Source organism: Daucus carota, chromosome 1, assembly GCF_001625215.2.
Source record: "Daucus carota subsp. sativus chromosome 1, DH1 v3.0, whole genome shotgun sequence".
Taxonomy (NCBI): domain Eukaryota; kingdom Viridiplantae; phylum Streptophyta; class Magnoliopsida; order Apiales; family Apiaceae; genus Daucus; species Daucus carota.
In genome coordinates this window covers 38651231-38677156 of record NC_030381.2, presented here as the reverse complement: position 1 = coordinate 38677156, position 25926 = coordinate 38651231, and the positions used below count along the sequence as shown (strand labels likewise).

The 25926-nt window shown below is 36.9% G+C and overlaps 5 protein-coding genes across 5 annotated transcripts; 3 read left to right on the top strand and 2 right to left on the bottom strand.

Annotated features, from left to right (window-relative positions):
• Positions 1–1160: 1160 nt before the first annotated feature.
• Positions 1161–2986, bottom strand: LOC108194464 (stress-related protein). The gene is made up of 3 exons (XM_017361411.2): positions 2804–2986; positions 2495–2719; positions 1161–1841 (listed from the first exon to the last, which is right to left on the bottom strand). Exons 1-3 carry the CDS (start codon positions 2819–2821, stop codon positions 1389–1391), a joined length of 696 nt encoding a protein of 231 aa, XP_017216900.1. The 5' UTR covers positions 2822–2986; the 3' UTR covers positions 1161–1388.
• A 2922-nt stretch (positions 2987–5908) lies between these two features.
• Positions 5909–15919, top strand: LOC108205318 (uncharacterized protein P8A3.02c). Its single transcript, XM_017375238.2, has 4 exons — positions 5909–6187; positions 6964–6995; positions 14512–14718; positions 15205–15919. The coding sequence occupies exons 1-4, from the start codon at positions 5965–5967 to the stop codon at positions 15505–15507; spliced, it is 765 nt and encodes a 254-aa protein (XP_017230727.1). The 5' UTR covers positions 5909–5964; the 3' UTR covers positions 15508–15919.
• A 250-nt stretch (positions 15920–16169) lies between these two features.
• Positions 16170–16914, bottom strand: LOC108205319 (translocator protein homolog). The gene has a single exon (XM_017375239.2). The coding sequence runs from the start codon at positions 16825–16827 to the stop codon at positions 16249–16251; it is 579 nt and encodes a 192-aa protein (XP_017230728.2). The 5' UTR covers positions 16828–16914; the 3' UTR covers positions 16170–16248.
• Positions 16915–17832: 918 nt separating this feature from the next.
• On the top strand, positions 17833–20267 carry LOC108208187 (small ribosomal subunit protein uS13c). The gene is made up of 3 exons (XM_017378692.2): positions 17833–18056; positions 19010–19234; positions 19970–20267. Exons 1-3 carry the CDS (start codon positions 17940–17942, stop codon positions 20135–20137), a joined length of 510 nt encoding a protein of 169 aa, XP_017234181.1. The 5' UTR covers positions 17833–17939; the 3' UTR covers positions 20138–20267.
• Positions 20268–21268: 1001 nt separating this feature from the next.
• On the top strand, positions 21269–25108 carry LOC108200114 (translocase of chloroplast 159, chloroplastic). Its single transcript, XM_017368191.2, has one exon. It carries the CDS (start codon positions 21439–21441, stop codon positions 24979–24981), a length of 3543 nt encoding a protein of 1180 aa, XP_017223680.1. The 5' UTR covers positions 21269–21438; the 3' UTR covers positions 24982–25108.
• Positions 25109–25926: the final 818 nt, after the last annotated feature.

Genomic DNA, 25926 nt, shown 5'->3' with positions numbered 1-25926 from the left:
CTCCAAGGTAATCTCTATATTGGTTATCTAAAAAATAATAAAATAATAGTTACCTAAAATATAGGTGGTATTACTTATACTTGTTACCTAAAATTTAAAAATTAATATTTATTCAATATTTAAGGTAATATATGTGAGAAGAGATACAGTTGGAGTAAATATATTTTATATTATATAGGTAGTATTGATGATATGGTATTATAGGGGTTGGCTTTTTGCTCTCTCAAATTAGGGGATGAGTTTTCTCTCCCCTAAAATTTTTAGAGAACAAGGAGTTGCGTTGGGGGACTGATTTTTGATGCTAACCCCTAAATCTCGTCCACCTAGACCAAATATGAGTAAGGAGAGCGTGCATTGGGGTTGCTCTAAGTTTTGTAGGTAAGAAAACCAAAAATTTCGTATTCATAGCAGTAACAAAATCTTTAGTTTGGCTAGTAGCTCTAGACTCTAGTACTATTTAATAGTCAATAGTCCATTCTCTTGTGTAGCTTAAATTTTTTGTTAAGTTGGTTTTGAACGGAGACATTTAGCGAGTTATAAACATGAGAAAAATGGAAACAAACAATTCTCATCAGTCATTATTGCCACTTCCTCCTAAAAGGAGAGGGGTAAGATATATTACTTTCCAAAAAAAGAAAAACTCTTTTAATACGTTTTTTATTTCGCTATGTTTTCTCTTATTCTGTAGCACCTCTGTTTTTCTTTTATGTTGCTCAGTACCACCTTCTCTGTTTGAGTCGAGATCTAAGAGCACTTTTTCTTTTGTAACTTTCGTTGCAGGAGAACTCGGTACCATTAGAATGTAACGGAGAACAATGGAAAATCTCTGTTTTAAAAAAACAATGGAAAATCTCGACATACATAAATTAGTTACAGGACCAAATTTTACGAGGCCCGAGTATAATCGGTTTGTCTACTGGATTTACCATGATCCACGGGATGTTTGGATACGGGTGAAAATAATAATAAAGAATGAAATAGGGGTACGAGAATATGTATTTACATGGATTATGTAGGGAATGTGAAGCGGGATGAAGTTCCCGTTTCTTATAAAAAAAATTAATAATACAATAAACACAACACATAAATTTGAGGTTCTCATCCCCATTAATCGGATTCATTAACTATGATCCAAACTACCCGCATAAAGTACTTATCAATTAGCGAACTATTGGTTTTAAATTGCAAAAAAGCTTACTGAAATGTTAGAGAAGAACTTAGAGGGGCTTCAAATTTCTTCACCGAGATATGTTTTGCAGAACCTCAAAGCGAAATTACAGTGCAGAGGAAAGCTAAATATTTAAATACCTAGCTAGACATTAAGAACACATATTGCTATATTATAAACATCACAACCCAAACCTGATCCTCCATCTCCATGCCGATTCTCATTGAGTCTTCCCATCAGCAGCATATCCATTTCTCGCGGCATGCCCATTCTCAGTAGTCTTAAATATCTTCGCAATCTTCTCAACAGGAACCAATGGCACATAATATGACACCGTATAGCTTCTTGATCTGAAATAAACGACGGTTCGATTGTATCTCGTGGCACAATATGCTGCTGTTGGGACTAAAACGTGAGCTAGTTGAGGAAACAGAGGAAGCCTATTGAGAGAATTCCAAACCACCACAATGTACTTCTCAGCGAGCGGCTCGTACTTGCAGTAGTACTCATTTGCAACAGGCTGGTACTTAATGTACACTGTGTGAGCCCTTTTTTTAGCCGTCTCCACCACACCTACTTGCTTGATCTCTGAAACCAGTAATCGGACTTGGCTTGAAGTGTCTTTGATTAACGCTGGCATGTGGTGATCCACCTTAGTCATCAGCTGATCAACCTGTATATACTTATCTAAATTAGTCTGAAAAAAAAAAAGTCCAGTTGCTGGTACATGCGACAGTGCTGGTAAATAAACGTCCGCAAATTATATCATGACATAAGATATTTCTAAGTCGACTAGACCTCAATTTTGGGTTGCTTCAACTTATCTCTTAATAAATAAATCGAATACAAACTCATATTTTTTGTGTTGCTTCAGCTTATCTCCTAATAAATAAATCAAACTTGGACTCATATTTGGCTTTCAGTAATTAAATTTCAGCTCATTTTTTAATTGAATAAACTTTGCTCCTTACGCTTTAAGATTAGAAATTTTAATGAACCTGCTAGAAATCAATCGAGTTTTATATCTCTATTCTCCATACAGATATAAGTCTCCTTCAATCATTCAACTTAGCACATAATTAGTATATGAGGACAAAAAACAACTTCAGATCACACACGCTAACAAAATATAAGTATATAATTTTGACACGTTACAATTTATATATCCACATTTAGTATTAATAAAGCTTCTATCGAGCTCAGATTTAGTTCACCGCATTGACTCATTGTGCAGAGATTGTCATGATCAACTCGTTTATAAATAAATCAAACATGAGTCGAATTTTTATCGAACCGAGCTAAATAAGTAGTCGGTGCTGATCGTACCTTGCGATCAACGAACAAGAGGAGCTGGAAGGGAACATGATGAAACTTGTGGTAGACAGGTCCGATGACAGCCGTAACAGCGCCTTCGACAGTTAGAATACCGGACTTTAACGGACCGGAGTTGCTTTTAGCGTACTCGTAGAATGATGTCACTAACAGAATGACATAAATAGCTGCCTCTTGTACGAAACCTAGGTACTTTAGTTGCTTCTCATCCACTCTAACCTATAACAATGTAAGAAAACAAATGATGCATGGAGCAATAAAAACATGATTATATAATAAATTTGTGGTGCGGGTATTATTTACCGATTGTGTTTCCGCCATGAGGTGAATGAAGTATTGCAGGGGGGTTTGAGGTTTTTAGAGGAGGATTTGTGTAGAAATTTATGATGATGGTGGTGGTATGAGGTGAGTGAAAACAAACCTCCTTCTTATAAGTAGAGAAGGTGAAGAAACTAAACTCAGTCTACGATGTTAATCACAATGGCCCGTTTCACCTACTCTCTCGCACGTGTGGTTTAATTATATCTTCAAGGTTTTTTTGTTCTATAATTTATTTTTAAATTTTTTTATAAATATTTAAGTATTATATTTTTGTGCAGAATAATAACAATAATAAATAACTTATAAAAAATTATATGTATAAATGTTTTCTAATAATAAAAATTTAAATAAAAAAGAAATGATTAGAAGTGAGAAATAAATAAATTAATAAAGTGTTTGGAAGAGAAAGTGAAGCTCAGTTAGCATTATCAACTTTTTAATAATTCTTCTACTTATAATTTACACAAAAGAAAAGCAGAAGTCCAGGAGTGTTTCCGGAATGTTCCTTCGATTCTTTATATGATAACAAAAATAAACATATATATTTATGACTACAAAGAACACCAAAACATCCATTATATATTAAAACAATACTAATATTTATAACTACATGAGTAATGATAATATACAACTATTTAGTTATAACTATTCTTCTATTAAATAAAGTATTTTACATTTTAAATAATTTTATATTATTTTAATAAATTATTGTGGTTTTAATAAATATTTTGATGATATTATTGTTGATGGACAAATTTCAACTAATTATTATTTTATTTTGATTAGCTATCTTAATCAGGCGCCCTTAAAAATGGCATGGGGCAACTCACAGATGAGATATAATATGATATTGGACCGAATAAAAAAATTATGATAATGGAAGCAGGGAGAAGGAAAATAACAAATACAAAAAAAATTACAGGAATGAGATGGGGACTTGCCCATAAACAAGAAAAGCAAATACTCCCCCATCCTCTTTTACATGTCTATTAAATAATAAAAATTATATCATTAGAAAGTAAATTTAGCCTATTTTAATACATAATTTTCAGATCTTAAAAATAAGAAGTAGATAATTTATAATGTTCAGTCAAAGTTCGGTTGATTTCGCGAAAAACAAAATGGACATGTAAAAGGGTACGAAGGGAGTATATTACTAGTATTTCGACGGTGGAACTTCTATCACTGGTCGAATGTTGGCCAACTTTAAGCAGTCACCCAAATTCTATTAGACGTGCCTGCTTTTAGCTCCCAAGTGTGATCCAAATTGAATTATGTTATTGCTCTAGCAATAGGTTTCCATCCCAACTTTGAAGGATAATATTAAATTAACAATTTGTTTTAGTTCAATTTTTAACTTTTTCGTCAAAATATTTATTTTAGGTTGTAAATCAATTGAAATAGCCATTTCTTGTCTTATATTCTTTTTATTCAAGTACCTCTATGTAATACTCATTTATATATATGTGTGTTTTATATGGCTCGACATATACTTTTAGATTTTTATAAAATATAATTTTTATAATTTATGTTTAATAAAACTTGTATCTAAATAAGTATATAAATATCATATTTTTATTCGAATAAAATATTTAAAATAATTTTCAAAATTTTATCGTATAAATTTTTTAAAACACACCCCAAAACCTCATTATCAAATGTATTACTCCCTCCGTCCCACCCATTTCTTATCAAATGGGTTGGGCACGGAGGTTAAGAAATATGTATAAAGTAGTGGAAAAGAGGAAGAAAAGTGGGTAAAGTGGTGGGACTCATTGATTTTTAATGTATAAAAAGAAGATAGTGGAGTAAAAGTAGTGTGAAAAGGAAAGAAAAGTAAAGAAGTGGTGGGACCCATTGATTATTTTTGGTAAGTTTTGAAATGTAAAGAATTGGATGGGACATCCAAAAAAGAAAGTGTAAAGAAATGAGTGGGACGGAGGGAGTATATAAGTGACAAGCGCATCATATGATACTCCCTCTGTTCTTCTCATTTCTTTACGGTTATTATTTAGGGATGTCCCTCTCATTTCTTTACGTTACTATAAATAATAAGTTTTTCTCATCATTACATCCACTATCTTCCCCTATTATCTCATATTTAACAATAAAAACTACTATTACACACACTACTTTTCTCCACTATCTCAAATCTATTATTAAATATTGATAGGACCCACCACTTTACCCATTTTTCATCTAATTTTACTCATTTATGTAAACAATTGAGGCGGTCGGAGGGAGTAACTTGATAAGTAATTGTATCACTTTGTCTATGATTGATTGACTAATGCACATGTTCACTCGGCCTGTCTCTCTACCATTTGATGTATGAATATTAAACCATTATTTTTAACTTACAATTTTGTCTCTTGTTTTTCTCAATTAAAAAAGGTTGTTATATATCCACAAAGGATAATGTATTATAGACCTCGCAAGTCACAACTGATTATCAAATTTACTGCATAATATAATACAAAAGAAGAACATAAGAAGTGAAATTTACATAAAGTCTTGCTTTTGAAAATCTAGTTTTATAAACAATATCTTGCTTTGTTCAGTTTTTTTTCTCCGCAAAATAGCTTCGTTTAGTTTTGTTTGCAATCTAAACTCCAAATCAATTTTGTATTATGATTTTTTTACTCTGTAATTTATTGAGGGATAAAAATAATACTAAAATTATTGAAGTTTATGTGCAACTGTACCAACTCTTTCAAATATCTGCAAAAGAACATCAATAAACACTTTCCTAATCCTTTTATTTTTTTTTGAACTAATCTTTCTATTTATTGAACTGCTCAAATAGTTAGGCTTGATTTCACACTTGACAATAAACTGAGCTTGATTTAATTATCCACAACAACCAGGCATATCCTTTGTTGTGCTGGGACACCCGGTTCGATCTGACTCATCCCGAAATTTATCAGAACAGATACTAATACTAATTTTGTAAGGCTGAGCCCGCATTATCAAAAAAAATAAATTATCCACCACAACTAGGCAAAATTTGGGCTCAACTCAAGAGTCTCGCTTTCAAAAGCCCACTTCTATTGGGTCTTAAACAGTTCATTTTACAGAGCAAAAATTTACAAACTAAAAAGCAAAAAAAAGTTCAAAGCGGTGAGCAAGAATAAAAAACAGTAATGGAGGAATCACAGCAAGCAATTCTTAAGGACGTGTTTGGGGAATCATCAGATAGTGACTGTGAACCCCAAGAAACAATAAGCAACAACAAACAAGACCCTGAGTTGTTATTTGGAGAAATGCCAAAATGGGAAGCAATTAGCTCCATAAAGGGGCTGTGGTTGTGTAAAGACTTTCTTGATGATCATCAACAGGCTTTGCTTCTATCAAATATTGATAAAGGTTCAATTTTTAAACCCATTTTTGTTATATATGCTTTTGTGTGATCTGATGGGTGTGATTTTAGCTGAAAAGGTATATGTTTTTATGTTCTTGTTATTATTTTTTCATCCATTTGAACTGTACCTTGGTGCGTTGGGGAAGTTGGTAGATTGGGCTTTAGTTCACCTTGGTAAAGTTCATATCAATTTATTTTCGGGTTTTGTCTCAGTAATTGTATTGATAATTAGGCTTCTCAGGGCGGTTTCAGGGCGGGGATCGTGATTCCAGTACCCGTCCCATATAAATTTTGTTTGTCCCATCCCCGTCCCATTTTATTTTTGCTCCCTATTCCCACCTCGTTGGGATATTTTGCTTGGGCGCCCCGTCTTACCACCATCGAAAATCAGGTTTTGCTGGACATTGTCAACCCTACTTGTATTTTTGACAATCCATTTACCCCCAATAAGGTTTTTGTGCAAATGGCTAATTGAAGTCTCAGTTGTGAGATCTTCTTGATTGTTTATAGTCCTTGTATATCCAAGGAAGAATTGATAATCCTCTGTATGAACTTATTACGCTGAAAGACAATGTTAATATAGTAAAGTTCAGGTTGAAATATAGAGTACAAGTGTCTAAGCTGTATGCCTTATTTTGAACAAGTTTCGGTGCTAAAAATTTGTCCCAGTTTAGTTCTTGTACACATGTTGTGCAATTATGTTTTGTTTATATACTTTAAATGAGGTAAATAATTATCTTTCGAGGTTCTTACTTGTGTTAAACTTCTATTGTGGATGCAGAAGGGTGGTTTTGTGAAGCTTCTCACAATCAGGTTTGGTTAAATGACTTGTTCCTTCCAAGTAGCTAATATAAACTACCTACTGGTTGTCCGGTCATCATTTTTGGTTGAAATTTTTGTCATAACTCATAAGTATGATGTCGCAAATTTGAATGAAAAGTATCATGACACATTCATTTTATTATGAGTGGGATGCCATTAATATTCTGTGCACAGATTGAACAATGAAGTTCTCTTTTCTGTCTGAATTATCTACTTTCAGTCTGAATATCTACTAATCTGCATTAGGCTATAGGTGTTGGAAATACTGATTATTATAGCAACATAGAGGCAGTTATATATCATATTAAACAAGCCAAGGCCAAGCAAGTTGAAACAAAACGTGAAGGTAAAATACATGCATGTCAGTGACTGTAAGAACAGAGGAAGGAAAGAAGTTGTACCAGTAGGCATAGCTTGAGCCAATCAACATGTACAACAAGAAAACACAAGAACAGCTGAGTCGTCAGGCCTTATACGAAGACCTGACTGCTCTTGAAGAGATTATTGCCCCCACCTGCTGCACTGGGGATGCTTGCAACACCTCCCCCAGGATAAAACAGCTCAGAGCTTTGAATTACAGCACCTTCGAAGCTCAAACACGACTAGCTCCTCACTCGCCGGAAAACCAACTACTGACTGACTTGTGTTTGGGAGAGAGAGCAGAGAGGAAGAAGAGAAGAGAATGTAGGGTGTGGTGTGTGAAACTCAGCAGCTTAGTCCTCTATTTATACTAGAGGCTAAGTGTAACTGACCACCCCAAATTTAATATATGAATTTAAACTGCACATTTAAAATAAATCGTAACAGTTGATTTATTATAATGTATATTAAACCATCCGTTTTATATATATATACTTTAATTTCTGAATATATATCATCAGTTACAAGTCCAGGTTCATTGTATCTGACTTAGCCCAATTATGCAATCCGACCCAGTCCAATTGAGCCCAACAGACACAACCCAGCCCAACTGATAAATAAATTCTAATTAAAATATTATATTAAATCGATACGAAATAAAATTCCCCGCCCAGGTCGCCTCGCGTACGCGAGACGCCGAGACATTCGCCCAAATCGCCCTTCGACCCGACCCGACCCGAGCCGAGCCGAGGCGAGGCGTGGCGGGGCGGCGGCGGCGGCGCGCGCGTGGGCTCGTGAGAACACCACGCACCATAACACACCTTAGTAGTTGTGCACTACCCATGTGTGTTATACTATATAAAGCCAACACCCTCTTTATTTCTTTCAATGTGGGACAAACAACATTCTCAAAAACAAGCTCTTTCAAGCTACTAACTTCAACTTCATTTCTCTTATGGATTTCATTAAGAAAATTCTTAAACCCATACATGAAAGTTTAAGTTCCGATATCTAGAAACAACTTCCAATCATTAGATTATGGAATTAACAACAAGAACATAATAAAATTATGAGCTTAAAACTCGATTTTCTAACAATCCCCCACAAATCCATACAGAAATGCGTTTCAGGTTTCTCATCATGACTTGTTTTTCAGAGTCGGTACCCTTCCGGGTTTGAACCCTCCTAAGTTCTCTACTTCAATGGCTACCGGATTTAGATGGAATGTTTCACCTTGAATCTTAATCCGTTGGGTGTAACCACTTTCCATAGACAACGACAAATCAACGGCTATGGAGCCAATCTACGGCTTTGAGACATTAATGGTCATGTCTCGATCCTGTTCGTCGAATGCTTCAAGGAATAACCCTTTCCTCTAATTGCGACCACACAATTACATTCGCTTAGCTGGGCATCTCCAGAGATATACTGCTAATATCTCGTCTAACGACTTGATCCCATTCAGAGTTGTAACACTCTTACTATCTTAGCAGTCACAGTACCTTCTAGGTTTACAGGGGATAGACTCAGATACATAAGTATCATCATTGTAGCAAATGTACTACCAATTCACCCTTACAGCTTGTTATTACCACATTGAATACACTTCGAGGGATCTCCTCTCATGTGTATTGGGTTCCCACTGTTGATGAATTATGATGGGTTGACAGTCCCATCCCCAACCTTGACTTAAGGACTACTGCAGGTTCCAGTCCTTTAGTCAAAGGATCAGCTATATTATTCTGAGTTCCTATGAACTCTATAGCTATAATCCTGTCAGACACTAACCCCCTTATAGACTTAAGTCTAACTTGGATGTGTCTCTTTGTTTTAGCATTATGCTTTTTACTGCTAATCTTGTCAATAGTTGTTCGACTATCACAATGAATAGCAATCGCAGGAAGCGGTCTGCTTACTACAGGTAACGTGGACATAAGCCCATGTAGCCATTCAGCCTCCGTCCCAGTGGCATCAAGTGCACACAGCTCAGCCTCAAATGTCGACCGAGTCACAATAGTCTGTCTAGTCGACTTCCAGGATACTGCTCCACCCGCAAGGGTAAACACATATCCAGTCACTCCATTGGAACCAGACTTCTTAGCTATCCAACTTGCATCACTGTACCCTTCAAGTACACCAGGAAACCTCCTGTAGTGTAAACTAAGGTACATTGTGCCTTTCAGATATCTAAGTACTCTATCAAGAGCATCCCAATGAGTTCTGTTTGGACAGCTTGTATATCTAGCCAACTTAGACACAGAATATGAGATATCTGGTCTAGTACAGTTAGCAAGATACTGCAAGCTTCCAATAATCTGAGAATATCTTAACTGAGACACAGGAACTCCAGAAGTATTCTTGACAAGGGCAACTTTAGGATCATAGGGTGTACTAGCGATTCTACACTGTGAATAACCATATTTCTCAAGTATAGATTTCTCTATATAATGAGATTGAGTTAAGGTTATTCCTTCAGTTGACTGAATCAGTTTGATTCCAAGAATCACACTAGCCTCCCCCATATCCTTCATTTCAAAGTGCCTTTTTAAGAATGCTTTTGTCTCGTTAATAATCTCAATATTGGTTCCAAACAATAAGATGTCATCCACGTATAGGCATAAGATGACATACTCACTGCCTTTAACTTTGATGTAGACACACTTATCGCTTTCATTAACTTTAAAACTGAATGGCAATACAGTATCATCAAACTTTTTATGCCAATCCCTAGGAGCTTGTTTCAAGCCATAGATGGACTTAATTAACTTACATACTTTCCTTTCATTTCCAGATGCAACAAATCCCTCAGGCTGATCCATATAAATCTCCTCTTCAAGATCACCATGAAGAAAAGCCGTCTTTACATCCATCTGATGGATGATAAGACCATGGACCGAAGCCAATGCTATAAGCATACGGATTGTTACCATCCTAGCAACCGGAGAGTATGTGTCAAAGTAATCAATTCCTTCCTTTTGCTTAAACCCTTTTGCCACCAGTCTAGCTTTGTACTTATCTATTGAGCCGTCAGGGTTTAACTTCCTCTTGAAGACCCACTTGCACCCAATAGTAGAGCACCCAGGAGGGAGATCAACCAACTCCCATGTTCCATTAGAAACAATAGAGTCAATTTCACTCTTTACAGCGCCCTTCCAATGCCTAGACCCCGAAGAGTCCATAGCCTGTCGGAAAGTTAAAGGTTCGTCCTCGACATTGTAAGTGATAAAATCACTTCCAAAATCCTTAACTACCTTTGCACGCTTACTTCTCCTTGGTTCCTCTACTTCATTAGGAGTAGAACTACTACCAGGTTCCGCCCCCACATTTGTCATCTTTTCCACATGATCGGGAATAGAACTTGATGTGTGAGTGGGATCCTTATCATAGGTCTCTTGAGGTATACCAGTCTTCATAGGGTAGACATCCTCAAAGAATGTAGCATCACGAAATTCAACTATCGTGTTAGCCACTATACCATCTATGTCAGATTTTATTACTAAAAATCTCATAGCTGTAGTGGTCTCAGGATAGCCCAGAAAGATACAATCAACAGTCTTTGGACCTAGTTTCTTTCTCTTGTGTTCAGGGACAAGTACCTTAGCAAGGCACCCCCACACACGAAGATACTTAAGACTAGTCATCCTGCCTTTCCATAACTCTAAAGGTGTCTTATCCATGTGTTTCAGAGGAACTCTATTCAAAATATGGCAAGCCGTATTTAGAGCCTCTCCCCACATGTATTTAGGCAACCCAGAGTTAATTAGCATACTATTAATCATATCTTTAAATGTTCTGTTCTTTCGCTCAGCGACCCCATTAGACTCAGGTGTGTATGGTGGAGTAACTTCATGAACTATACCATTGTTTTCACAAAATTCATTAAAGGAGTTACTTGTATACTCACCACCTCTGTCAGATCTCAAACGTTTAAGTACCTTACTAGTTTGTTTTTCAACTTCAGTTTTATATATAATGAATTTACTAAGTGCTTCATCCTTATGTTTAAGTAAATAAACATAACAATATCTACTACTATCATCAATAAAGGTAATGAAGTATCTAAACTGGTCTTTAGTCAACACACCACCAAATTCACAAATATCAGTGTGTACTAAATCTAACAAGTCTGAATCCCTAACAATGTTATGAAAAGGTTTCCTTATTTGTTTAGCTGACACACATACTTGACATTTAGAATTCTTTTCTATGGTATGTTTTGGAATCAACTCTAAGTTCATCATATTCTTAAGAGCACCAAAGTTTAAGTGACCTAGTCTAGCATGCCATAAACTTGAGGATTCAACACAATTCACAGAAGGAAGAATAACATTATTTAATGTACCCAAAACGGGTTCAGCATTAATTACAAATAAACCATTTGACAAGTAACCCTTGCCAAAAAATGTACCAGTGTGAATAAGAACTACTTTATTACATTTGAAGGAAATTTCAAAGCCATTGGAAACTAAACAGCTTCCACTTATTATATTTCTACGCATGTCGGGAACATAATGCACTCTAGTTAGGGATAGAATACGTCCAGAAGGGAACTTCAGGTCTACGTTTCCTATTCCATGTACTTGAGCAGCACTAGCATTCCCCATCGTCACTGTCAAGCTATGACTCTGTTGATAAGATACAAATAGACTAATATCAGCACAAATATGCACATTAGTTCCAGTATCTATCAACCATTCATTTGACAGATAGGTAGAAAATAATACAGGGTTGTAGGAAACATACCGGTCTGCGTTGGTTTCAGAAGCCGTGGCCTCACCAACAACCATGTTCACTACGGGCCCACTTGTAGTTGCAAGCACAGCATTCGCTTGTGCTACCACCTCAGCCTTCTTCGCCTTCTTTGTAGGGCAGTCCTTACTCCAGTGCCCAACCTGCCCACAAGACCAACACGGTTTGTTTGCCTTGGGTTTCTTGGCCTTGTCCTTGTCACTCTTAGGTTTATTAGTGCTAACTTTCTTAGCCACACCCTTCCTTTTCTGTCCTACAGTGGCTACATTTACCTTCGAGCTCCCGGCTTCAGTTGGCATCACATGTCCTTGTTTGGACTTGTGTTGTTCTTGAACCGAGATGTCCAGCATAAGGTTGGTCCAGGTGATCTCTCCTTTCTGTCTTTTCAGGGAGAGAGAGAACTCCTCCCAAGACTTCGGAAGCTTTTCAATCACACTCATAACCTTGAACTTTTCAGGGAGGTCCATTCCGGACTCCTTCAAAGCATGCACTATCATCTCGAATTCATGCACTTGCTCAGTCATGGACTTGTTGTCCACCAGCTTGAATTCAAGGAACTTAGCCACAGAATACTTCTCAAGACCCTGAGAGTCAGTATTATGTGTCTGGTCCAGCTTCTCCCATAAGAGTTTTGCAGAGTAGGCATCAGAAGAATACACATCAAACAATGTGTTAGTGAGAGCAGCCAGAATGGCCGCCCTGGCCACACCATCCTTCTCAGCCCACTTCGCAAAACCCTTAACAGTTTCAGCCTTCTCTTGATCCACCACTGGTTTCTCATACTCCACAACAGGCCAGAGACCCTTTACAGTCAACCACAACTTCATTCTTTTCTGCCAGCGAGAAAAGCCTACACCACCATTGAACTTCTCTGGCAAGCCAGTTAATTCAACGGCTTGTGGAAAACTGTAAGTGGTCCAATCAATGGCCACAGCAGATGCACCAGAACTACTACCAGCACCAACAACGGGAACCTCAGTTTCGCTCGACATTATGCTAAATATTATATAACAAATAATCTCTTCAAGAATGTTGGAAATACTGATTATTATAGCAACATAGAGGCAGTTATATATCATATTAAACAAGCCAAGGCCAAGCAAGTTGAAACAAAACGTGAAGGTAAAATACATGCATGTCAGTGACTGTAAGAACAGAGGAAGGAAAGAAGTTGTACCAGTAGGCATAGCTTGAGCCAATCAACATGTACAACAAGAAAACACAAGAACAGCTGAGTCGTCAGGCCTTATACGAAGACCTGACTGCTCTTGAAGAGATTATTGCCCCCACCTGCTGCACTGGGGATGCTTGCAACACCTCCTCCAGGATAAAACAGCTCAGAGCTTTGAATTACAGCACCTTCGAAGCTCAAACACGACTAGCTCCTCACTCGCCGGAAAACCAACTACTGACTGACTTGTGTTTGGGAGAGAGAGCAGAGAGGAAGAAGAGAAGAGAATGTAGGGTGTGGTGTGTGAAACTCAGCAGCTTAGTCCTCTATTTATACTAGAGGCTAAGTGTAACTGACCACCCCAAATTTAATATATGAATTTAAACTGCACATTTAAAATAAATCGTAACAGCTGATTTATTATAATGTAACTGATATATATTAATCCACACATTAAACCATCCGTTTTATATATATATACTTTAATTTCTGAATATATATCATCAGTTACAAGTCCAGGTTCATTGTATCTGACTTAGCCCAATTATGCAATCCGACCCAGTCCAATTGAGCCCAACAGACACAACCCAGCCCAACTGATAAATAAATTCTAATTAAAATATTATATTAAATCGATACGAAATAAAATTCCCCGCCCAGGTCGCCTCGCGTACGCGAGACGCCGAGACATTCGCCCAAATCGCCCTTCGACCCGTGACGAGGCGTGGCGGGGCGGCGGCGGCGGCGCGCGCGTGGGCTCGTGAGAACACCACGCACCATAACACACCTTAGTAGTTGTGCACTACCCATGTGTGTTATACTATATAAAGCCAACACCCCCTTTATTTCTTTCAATGTGGGACAAACAACATTCTCAAAAACAAGCTCTTTCAAGCTACTAACTTCAACTTCATTTCTCTTATGGATTTCATTAAGAAAATTCTTAAACCCATACATGAAAGTTTAAGTTCCGATATCTAGAAACAACTTCCAATCATTAGATTATGGAATTAACAACAAGAACATAATAAAATTATGAGCTTAAAACTCCATTTTCTAACAATAGGTTAGTCTCTACTTTCCAAGAGTGTAAATGTCATCAGTGTTGTCTTTGGATATAGGAGTAATTCGCTCTGGTGTTAACCCAATGCAGGACAAATGAAAAGCAACTGTATTCCATGAATTTATGTTACTTGTAATAGCTTATGTAGTGTTTGTTTGCTGCAGGCTATGAGGTTCGGAGATCTCCCAGCATGGGCAACTGATATTTCTACATCTGTTAAAGAAGCTATTCAGTTCACTGATTATGTTTCTGATCCTATGACAGGTGCAAACTGTCATGGGGACTTGGAAACATGTCTTTGCCCTCCAAATTTATTATGCAGGGAACCTTTCTTCGACCAACTTATCGTAAACAGATATCAACCAGGTGAGGTGAGATGTAATACAGTTTTTGAGGTCATCCTATAACTTAATATTGCTGTAGTTTTGAAGTTCTCTTTGTATTAAGTGAATAATTAGACTTAAATAGTCAAATGCAACATTATGTGCCAATGTTGGTGTTTTAATGCTGATAAAAAATGGGGGGTTGCGAGAACAGACTCATTGTCGCATTGGGGGATCAACATGGTTATAGGCTTTTAACACGATGCCCTACATGGAGATATGAATATATCATGAACCCTATATCCTCTGCAATTATTTTTATAACTTTATGTTCTGTTATGTTGTTACAATATTCAGTTCTCTGTAACCATAAGAACAATTTGATAAGAACTTTTTTGCCTATAACGAAATAGGATCAACTAGCCACACCCAAGCGTTTTGCACACTCATATTAAATGCCAGGTTTCCATGTATTTCCCACCTTAGACAGTTGCATGTAAATGCTGATAGCCTGGTTCCCAACTTGTGGTGCAGGGAATCTGTGCGCATGTTGATCTTATGCGCTTTGAAGACGGGATTGCTATAGTATCCCTCGAGTCCTCGTGTGTCATGCATTTCACCCGAGTTGAAAGTGAAGCAACAAACAATTTGCAGAATCTGCATAAGGTGCCTGTGTATTTGACCCCCGGATCACTGGTCCTAATGTGGGGAGAAGCACGCTACCTTTGGAAGCATGAGATCAATAGAAACCCCGGGATTCAGACATGGGAAGGGAAGAACATCGAGCAAAAGAGGAGAACTTCCATCACTCTAAGAAAGCTCTGCAACAATGACTAGCTCGGCGCCCTGTCATCAATATATGCAACTAGTACTCTCCCAGCAGGTCTAGTCTTTTGTCATCTTGAAGCTTTTCTCAGCTATCCTGTTAGACAATTTAAGCTGCTTTCAGAAATTCTGCCTGAGAATCTGAATTGCTTTCGGAAATTATTCTCAATTGCTTTCGGAAATTTTAATGTGGCGGTGATGAGCAACCCTTTGCTGACTGAGATGTTATAAGAACATACTGATGCTTAAGCAAAATGCAGTTCTTCAATTGTACATGTTTGATCATAATATATCTACTGCAATTGCATTTCCTTTGCTTTCATTACTGTATGATTTTCTAGTTCTGATAGGGGCGGATAGCACCAATCTAAATTTTAGAAATTATAGTAGTGCCCCACAAAAGTTTTTCGGGATTTTTTTTTGATGCCTAAGAAATAATCCTAGATACATCCCTGGTTCTGATAAGTGCTGAAATATAACTGATCTTCCCGTGTACATATTATAGTGTTTATTGTTCAAGTTTAAAACATCATCTCCGAAATAATAATTGCAAGAATGCATGTTAATATCTTGTATGCTCATTATCCACTACTGGTTTATATTACTAAAGCTCAGTCTGCAAAAAATTCTAAATAAAACCCAGGCAAATTATGGTAGTCGTAACGCGGTACTAAAGAACACGGAAAAATACTAAAGAACTCATATTCATAAGCTATGATGTTGATAATAAGAGATGGATAAAAACTGGAATGTTTAGAGGTACACAAGTTTAAGATTTACAGCCGTAAGATATCCAACCCAAGCCAGGCAAGGTTTGACAAGCGCCCCAGCTATAGGATTCACATTCTTGAACACCCGAAAACACTGAAAAACCGACACTAACAACGCCAAACACACCGCCAGCCCGACTCGACTCGCTCCCATCCAGAACATAACCGGATCCCACGCCAAGCTGAGACCAAGTTGAGCCAAGTACATAGCAGCAGCTCGAGGTTTGGTATGGAAGCCGCCTTCAGCCCAGACGAGCCATGCAGAGAGGCCCATGAGAAGGGAGAAGACCACGCACATGGAGTGGAGGAGCCACAGGGGAGGGAACCAGGAGGGCTTGGAGACGTTGCGGAAGGTCTGGCCCACGCTGCCGGGGCGACCGAACATGTAGATGTTGGCGAGAGTCATGGAGAGAGGGAGGGCTAGGGCTAGGGCGAGGGAGCGGAGGCCTCGTTTGGCCATGGCTTTTTTCTTTTGGCTTGGGGCATTAGAAGTGGTGGTGGTGGATTGGTCTTGGGGGGTTTGTGTTGTGGTTCTGTGTTTGAGTTCTTGGGATGAATCCATTGTGCATGAAAGGGGTGTGTGTGTTTTGAGTGTGTGAAGATGGGAGAGGTTTGAGAGAGAGAGAGTGGAGATAAGTATGGGGGAGAGAGGGGGAGAGTGATACGTGGGCTAAGGAGGTGGTGAGGAGTGGCTTGTGAGATTACACGTGGTGGAGTTGGAGAGCCAGCAGTGTGATTGTGGGATGAGATTCAGTCAAAGATAAAACATATGACATCTCGACACCTTGCCTCAGTTTGCATGTCTTGGCACATAATTGTCTTGGCTCAGTTTCGGGGCATGTTTATCTAAAGAGAATAATAAATTTGCAGTACTAAAATAGTTTCGGTCTAAGTATAATATTGAGATTAAAAATTTCAATTGGAAAAAATTCATATAAATTAAAAGGTGTAGGGTATCTCGAGTTTAAAAATAAGATTCAGATTAAAAAATTCAAATTGAACAAAATTCATATAAATTAAAAGGATAGGATATCTTGCGGATCAGATAATATTAATATCTTTCTGTCAAAACATAATTTTTAAAAATATTGGACCTAACAATAGTTGAGACGTAACTGAATTGAAAATAATTATTGAAGCTGAAACCAATTATATATCTTTTGGATTTATCAAATAAAGTTTTAAAAATATTGGATCCAATTTCGATTGAGATGAGATTAATGGATTGATCGAAAAGACACTTTTTTTTTTTTTTGAAATAATCGAAAAGACACGTTAAAATAGACATAATTAAGAATTGGTTAAAAATTATATTTCATAAAACTAAAATTTTAAAATATTAATCAATATATATTATCCTAAATTCTATATATTGTATTGTTATTAAATATGTCAGTTATGCTATTTTGAAATTAAATTATCTATCAATATCAATTTCTTTCCGGAATAATCCTGTTCCCTCTTTCTTGAACTTAAATAACAAAGTCCAACAAAAGAAAGGCAAAATAAAAAAAAGAAAAGAAAAAAAGAGAAGAACAAACACCCGGGTTCGGGTCGGATCTAGCCATCCATCCAAGAAGCAAGACCAATATCTAAAGGATAAGAAAAGAAGCCAACAGTACGTTATCATCTTCGTTGTTCTCCAGCTTCACTCTCAGAGTCTTGCAAGATTGAATGGCTCAAGCCATGGCTACACCACTTACATCTTCACTATCACTCATCTCCAATACTTCACTCTTCAAAAGCAGCAAACCCACTTCTCTGTCTTACCCAATTTCAACCCAACCCAAGGTAATCTCTTTGCTCAAACTCTTTTCAAGATTTCATTTTTTTGTGTTTCTTTTCATGGGTTTCTCTGTAAATTTGTTAAAATTTTGTTCTTGACCATTTTCAAGAGTTCCCAGTTTATGTGTGTATTCATTTTGAAATGGTAAATTATTTGTAGTTGTGCTACATTGTTGTTTTGACCATTTTCAAGAATTCCCAAGAATCAATATTCGAGATTCTCTTTTTATAATTTCGATGTTGTTTTTATCTATATTACATTGGTGTTTAAATCATGTTGAAGAATTTCCAAGATTACATTTGTTTTTAATTTGTTGGGGATCATGGTTGTCACGTCGAGTCGAGTCGATAGAGGTCCAGCTTATCGACTAGTCGCTGACTATGACTAGTCCACTAGTCGATAAGCTAATTAATAATTAATTAAATAATATATATTAATATATACATTATATATGTGTTTTCCTATAACTAGTCATATGTATATCAATCTCAAAATAAATATGTTAGTTACAAACACATCTTTTTCCCCGTTCATGTATACACATTAAGTCATTAACACACTACACACATTAACTGTACCAATATTTTATACTACATGTATATTCAGTTTAATCAACTTATGCATACATAAACACACACACACAAAGATCTATAAACTTAGATTAACATTTTGATTATTGCTGATTTTGAGCAGTTTCATAGAATTTATTTTTTTTTCATTTTAATTTTTGATTGAATTTTACACTTGTCGACCGACTAGTCGACCAAGTCGACCGACTAGTCGATAAGTCGATCAATTAGTCGACCAAGTTGACCGACTAGTCAACAATTCGCAAGTCGACCTCTCCAGTCGATTTTATAAACCCGACTAGTCGACTAGTCGCGACTAGTCGAGCGCCGTGACAACAATGCTGGGGATGTTTTGTAATTGTATTAATTTGTTGTTTTTACTGATGCAGATTGGTGGGTTGAGCATTAGATGTGCTCGTGTTGGAGGAGTTGAGATTCCGAATGCTAAGAGGGTTCAATATTCTTTGCAGTATATTCATGGAATTGGGCGCACTAGGGCTTTGCAGATTCTTAATGACTTGAAAATGGAGAATAAGATCACTAAGGACTTGTCTGAAGAAGAGCTCATTACTCTCCGTGATGAAGTTTCCAAGTACATGATTGAAGGAGACCTTGTAATTTCTCCCTCTCTCTTGTACATTATATTAAATTGTGTACATGTGCCTGTTTTTGTTTCTTGATCAGAATTAGGCATGTTAACAGAATCAGCCGATCTTACCTTGCTTTCACATAAACTGAAACTGAACGTAGACTGTATTAACATTTCTTCCTCATAAACTTCATTGCATTATTGAATCATCAATGCCATAATAGAGTGGACTGTTTTGTGGTATACACAGATAATATGTGTCAATCTAATATAAATGAAGGATACTCCATTTATCTGAATCACCGTGTTTATTTGAGTGATCAGCAAATTTGGTCATCTGATAATATGAAAGTAAAGCTCTTATTTCTGTTGAATTTTAAGTCTTGATTGAGCTGCTAGAGAGCTTAAATAGAGATGCACAAATTTTTGTTCTATGAGTCTGATTTATAAACCATTGTCTGATTCTGGTCATTTTTCCTTTCCTCACACTTTGCTTTTTTGGAGGTTACCAGTCACCTTGTGGTATTGAGGTTACATCCTGCGCGAAAAAATAGTTTACCAGACTTGTGCGAATAGCAAACAATGCCGTGCAATTGTAGTTTCCTAGTCTATGTTCATCATATTCAACTGCTAATTGTTAGTTGAATTCTTTAAGAAAGCATTAGTGTCATTTATTCCACAAAACTCTAAATTGTTCATATACTTGGTATCTGCATTTTTGATTGATATCTTTTTGATATATTTTTTTCTGTGTTTGTAGAGGAGATTCAATGCACTAAATATTAGGAGGTTGAAGGAGATTCAATGCTACCGAGGTATACGACATATTCAGGGATTGCCTTGCAGGGGGCAACGGACAAAGAACAACTGCCGGACATTGAAAGGAAAGAAGATTGCAATTGCTGGGAAGAAAAAGGTGTCTAAATAGAGTGATTCATTTTTCTTGTAATGAACTGAAGTTGCAAGTTGTACTAAATTCTTTATAACGTGCAATATTCGGAAACTGAAGTGTATTAAATCAACAATATTTGAAGCTGTAGTGTGCATTGCCGTATTTACCTTTGGTTCCCTGTTATATAACTGAACGATAAATATGTTAGCACAATGACAATTCATATGCGACCTTGGCAGTCCTTGATGCTTTTGGTGGTTCATTGTAGATTGACAGTAATGTAAGACTGTAACTATCATCCCCTTTGCAGAGAGAATGAAGCACCCACTTATTCAGAGCTACGAGGGATTTTAAGTAGATAGCACTTGTTTTTCTTTGTGGAGCATAAAACAACTTACTGATGTATAAAACTTTAGGCAAGTCCTTTGTCTTGTTGAGGAATAAAGATGGTCATAGCGTCTGAATCTGAACACAATATGCAGTATACATGGAACGGACCAATTTGAATCGGTGAAGGATTAAAACAAAACATTTTATGAAAATATTGGCAAAAATATATTATATAATCAAATACAATCCTTTTTACAATTTTTAATGGAAAATAGTTATAATTATTTTTGATTGCAACTTAAAATTGCATTTTAGTTAATCAATTCAACTTGTTAGAACAATTTCAACTGCTAAATTTCAAATGACATTTGTGATTAATTTCAGTTTCAAATATTGTTGTCAAAATACCAATATATTCGAGATTTTTAAAAATAATAATTAAAAACACAAATATAACTTGCTCTAGCTCCCATTTAAATAATTATAGACGAGGAAAATATACTTGCCAGAATATGATTAGAGCGGTTGCGGGTTCCTACGTTAAAAAAAAATCATAAATTTTCTTTTCAAAAGAAACTTCAATTCTGCTTCATAATTTAATATGATTTTATATGTAAACCAAAATCATACTGTATTTGAAAAAAAATCAGAAATCAGATATTGATCTACCAATTTTAGAATTCATCATTTTTCTGATAAATCAGAAATTTTTAATTAAATTAAATTATAATTGATAAAATATTTTTTAAAAATTAATAAACCATTTTTCGAGATTTTTTTGAACACATATTAAAACAGGGGGTGAACAATGGTAATAAACGCATTCGCACAATAATCTACTCACCAGAGTCCAGAGTCCAGAGTCCAAAACCCTCACACTCACACTCCTGTCTGATAAAACCCCATATATGATATAGCCTGTGCTCTTTTCACTTCTTAAACCCCATAATTCAATCCAGAAATACATATATTCTCAACTTTTGAGCACAAGGGTCGTTCTTGAATCAATGGACTCAGAGGAAGCTGTATCAAAAGCATCTCTTTCTTGTGGGAAATCGCCAGGTTCTTTGTCTTTGGATACTAATTTAGTTAAAGATTCCAGCTTTTTGAATGTTTATGCTAGTAGTGATAGTACTAGCAATAGTTCTGGTTTTGTTAGTTTAAGTAGTGATGATAATGGTGTTATGAGCAGTGAGGAGGGTTTTGAAACTGCTTCTGAGAAGACAGTTCTTGAGTACCAGGGCAGTGGAGGGACTGACATTAGTACTGGTGGTGGTGGTGATTCTTGTGAAAATTTTGTTGGGTTTACGCGGTTTTCGATGTCGAGCGAGGATGTTGTTGGGGAGTTTGGTGATGATTGTGTTGGGAAAAATGATGAAGTTGGAGTCTTGGAAGGTGGTGAGGTTGAAGGGAAATTAGGTGGTAGTTGTGAGGCCTTTTCTGGGGAGGAATTTAGTGGAAGTTTTGCTGGGTTTTCAGAGTTTTCGAAGTCAATTAGGGATGTAGTAGGGGAGGTTACTAATGATGTTAAAAATCCAAATGGAGTTGGAGTCTGGGAGGGTGGTGAGGTTGAAGAGAAGTTAGTAGATAGTTGTGAGGATTTTTCTGGTGAGGATGTAGTAGGGGAGGTTAGTGATGATGGTTGTGTCGGAAATATTCAGGATGATGAAAAAGAGGGGGTGACACAGGCCGAGGGTGGAGGAACCGGAGCAGAGGCTATGTTGGAGGATAATGTTCACGGGGAAGTTGTTTTGACCTGCAATGCGATAAGTGATAATGCAATTGGATCTCTCGCTTTGGTTGATCAGATGGAAATTGTAGCAAATAGTCCAGTCAAGGTGGAAGAATACAAAGAAACTGGTGATGCCTATATACAGCCTCAAGAAACTTATGATGTCAATTTAAGTGTTCAAAATGAAACTATTGAAAATAAGATTTCAGGAAAATTATTTTCCGATAATTCTTCTGAACTAAATCTTGCTGAAAGGAAAACAATTAAAGGGGAAGATGGAATGAAAGTCGTCATAAATGGAGTAAATAATATGAAAGGTTTAGGTTCAGAATGGGTGACAGATGGTATGATCATGGGAAGTTCTATAGCTGCAAAGCGAGTTCGTAATGAGCTGAATCCAGAATTAAGTGGATATTCACAACCAGATGCAAAGAGTTCTAATTTTATACAGGAATTTAATGGTCATAATGTGATGGAGTCAGATGGAGTTGACAATGATGAAGAAGAAGAAGAGGAGGAGGAAGAGGGTAAATTATTGTTTGATTCATCAGTTTTAACAGATTTATTGAAAGCAACATTAAATGTTGGGTCAGGAGGCAATTTGCCAGTTACTTTGCAAGATTTGTCTAGGCTTATCTCATTCGAGCGGCCTGCTTGTTTGGGATCCTCGGTGCAGTCTTTTCAGCCTGCTGCCAGGCCTAATGGCTCCAATTTTTTCAGGCCTTCAGGTTTTGCTAACATTGAAGAATCTGTAAACACCTTGAGTGAGGAGGAAAAAAGGAAGTTGGAGAAGTTACAATCAATCAGGGTGAAATTCTTAAGAATTGTTAAGAGATTAGGCCTATCTGGAGATGATCCCCTAGTAACCCAGGTTTTGTACCATCTGCGACGTATTGCGGGAAGGCAACGTGGTCCACTTTTTGGCCTTGATGCTGCAAAGCGAACAGCTCTTCAGCTTGAAGAAGATGGGAAAGAGGACACTGACTTTTCCTTGAATATCCTCATACTTGGGAAATCAGGAGTTGGTAAGAGTGCAACTATAAATTCAATATTCGGGGAAGAGAAAGTACGAATTGATGCATTTCAGCCTGCCACATCTACCGTGAAAGAAATTACAGGTGTGGTGGATGGAGTTACAATCCGGGTCTTTGACACACCAGGACTCAAGTCTTCGGCAATGGAACAATATTTCAACCGTGGTGTCTTGTCTTCTGTAAAAAAGTTCACTAAGAAAATACCCCTTGATGTCGTCTTGTATGTGGATCGCCTGGATGCCCGAACCCAAGATCTTGATGACTTACCTTTACTGCAGTCAATTAACATATCTCTTGGATCTTCTTTGCTGCAAAATGCCATAGTAACTCTTACTCATGCAGCTTCTGCGCCTCCAGAAGGACCTTCCGGTTCTCCTATAAGTTATGATGCATTTGTTACTCAATGTTCCCGTGTTTTAAAGAGTTCTATCGAAAAAGCTGTCGGTCATCGAAACATGAATGGTGTTTGTCTTGTTGAGAACCACCTAGCGTGTCGAACAAATAAAGGACAAAAGGTGCTTCCCAATGGTCAAATCTGGAAGCAACAGTTAATGATAATGTGCCACTCTATTAAAATTTTGAATGAAGCAAACTCTATCTCAGAGCCTCAAGAATCATTCAGCCACCATAGGAACTTTGGGTATTTTAGCAGCGTCAGCCGCTCACTTCCGTCCCTGATGTCTTTGACTCTAGAGTCCCAAGTGCACCAAAAGCTACTGTCATATGAACAGGGTTGTTATAATTGTGAAGCTGATATTGACTTGGAAGATTTATCTGATTCTGACAAAGATGAAGATGAATATGATCAACTTCCCCCATTTAAGCCTCTTAAAAAATCTCGACTTTCAAAGTTGAGCAAGGAGCAGAGAAAAGCGTACTTTGAGGAGTACGATTACCGTGTGAAGGTTTATCAGAAGAAGCAATGGAAAGAGGAGTTAAAAAGTATGAAAGCGCTGAAGATAAAAGGCGAGGGTTCTACAAGTGATGATAATTACACTGATGAAGATCCAGCTGATGAGGGATCTTTCCCATCACCCTCCCAGTTTCTAGCACATCCCATTCTAGATCCTAGTGGCTGGGATCATGACTGTGGTCAAGTTGGGGTTCAGCTTTTAAAAAGAATAGCCACTTCCAGTAGATTTCCTGCTGAAATTGATGTTCAGCTCTCTAAAGATAAGAACAAGTTCACCATTCACTTGGTATCCTCCATTGCAACAAAGCATGGGGAGAAAGGATCAAGTATGGCTCGCTTTGACCTTCAAAATTTAGGCAACCAGCTTGCTTACATCATCAGAGGTGAAACCAAGCTCAAAATTTTCAAGAGAAACAAGACCGCAGCTGGCATAACTATCACACGCATAAATGATAATGTTATCACTGGTTTGAAGCTTGAAGATCAGATGACTATTGGAAGGCAGTACTCTGTAGCTGCTAGTGCAGGCATGGTCCGATCTCAACAGGATGTAGCATATGGAGCCAATATTGATATCCAGCGTAGGGAACATGATTATCCGATAGGACGGATTCAATCGTTACTTGGTCTTTCAATGATGTGGTTGGGAGGGGAATTTGCCTTAGGGTTGAATAGTTTTGCGCAGTTTTCAATTGGACGGAATTCCAAGGTGGATGTTAGAGCCAATATAAACAGCAATCTCACAGGCCAGATAGCTGTACGGACAAGCAGCTCCGAATCTCCCTTCATGCTTGCTACTATAATATATGGTGCAATATCAATATGCAAGCAACTCTTTTCTGGTGAAAGCCAGAAGTTCTTGCCATATTAGATGAATTTTTACATTTAACTATTTAAGTTTCGCAATACTGGTTCATTTCCTAGAACACTGTTTAAAAGATATTAGCAATTTATCCAAGTACTATATATTTCTGGGGTCCATGAAATTGCTTCATTTATTATTAACATCACGATATTTTTCTTCACTTCTTACGCCCATTGTGTTGTTTTTAGTTTATTTAGAATGAGATATAATTCATCACAATATCTGATTGGCAAGTTCTCTGTCACCAGAATGATAACGTGTACTCCGTTATGTTTTGCAACTCAGTCAGAAGCAAGAGACTGAAAAACATGCACTGAACCATCTGGTGTTCCATCTCACTTGCCATTCTAATTTGTGTCACACTGCTCTTAGACTTGGGGTGATGTGTATGCTGCACAGTGAATTTTTTTTTTTTTGGCTCAATCAAGCTCTAAATTTTGATTAGTTGTGTTGCGTATGCTTTATTTTGTCATTTCTGTGCAATAGATTTGGATCTCCAATGTTCATAGTCTGATACAGTACTAGTCTATGTTTGTTGCAATTTACCAATTCAAACTCCACAATACACTGTTTATGATATTCTCATTTGCTATATGGTCCCAACATAATGTAGATAGTGTTTTTTTATAAAGTAATTTTTTTGATTCGTCGGACCGACATTATTATTTAAAGAGGTTTAAATGTATATACATTTGAACATAAAACCTTCATGTTTTCAGAACTGCAAGACTGGAAATTTATCTGGCCAAGATTATATGTTTATCTGTATTGATGTCAATGCATCTGAACAGAACCATCCAAACAAGTTCTTTCAGCGTCGTAATAGTCATTTTAAATATATTTTTTTGATCACTTTTGTTAAATTTGATAATTTTCTTTTGTTATTAGCGTATCTTAATTTTGTTTCCTAGATTAAAAGTTTCACTTATTATATGTTTCCCAAATTCATGA

Bases quoted from the DNA above. Each gene is read 5' to 3' on its own strand.
- LOC108205318 (XM_017375238.2), top strand. From the start codon at position 5,965: ATGGAGGAATCACAGCAAGCAATTCTTAAGGACGTGTTTGGGGAATCA. The intron at 6,996-14,511 runs GTTTGGTTAAAT...TGTTTGCTGCAG, and splicing joins GTGAAGCTTCTCACAATCAG to GCTATGAGGTTCGGAGATCT. The intron at 14,719-15,204 runs GTGAGATGTAAT...CTTGTGGTGCAG, and splicing joins ACAGATATCAACCAGGTGAG to GGAATCTGTGCGCATGTTGA.
- LOC108200114 (XM_017368191.2), top strand. From the start codon at position 21,439: ATGGACTCAGAGGAAGCTGTATCAAAAGCATCTCTTTCTTGTGGGAAA.
- LOC108194464 (XM_017361411.2), bottom strand. The intron at 1,842-2,494 runs GTACGATCAGCA...AAGTATATACAG, and splicing joins TCTTGTTCGTTGATCGCAAG to GTTGATCAGCTGATGACTAA.
- LOC108208187 (XM_017378692.2), top strand. From the start codon at position 17,940: ATGGCTCAAGCCATGGCTACACCACTTACATCTTCACTATCACTCATC. The intron at 18,057-19,009 runs GTAATCTCTTTG...TTACTGATGCAG, and splicing joins CAATTTCAACCCAACCCAAG to ATTGGTGGGTTGAGCATTAG. The intron at 19,235-19,969 runs GTAATTTCTCCC...CTGTGTTTGTAG, and splicing joins ACATGATTGAAGGAGACCTT to AGGAGATTCAATGCACTAAA.
- LOC108205319 (XM_017375239.2), bottom strand. From the start codon at position 16,827: ATGGATTCATCCCAAGAACTCAAACACAGAACCACAACACAAACCCCC.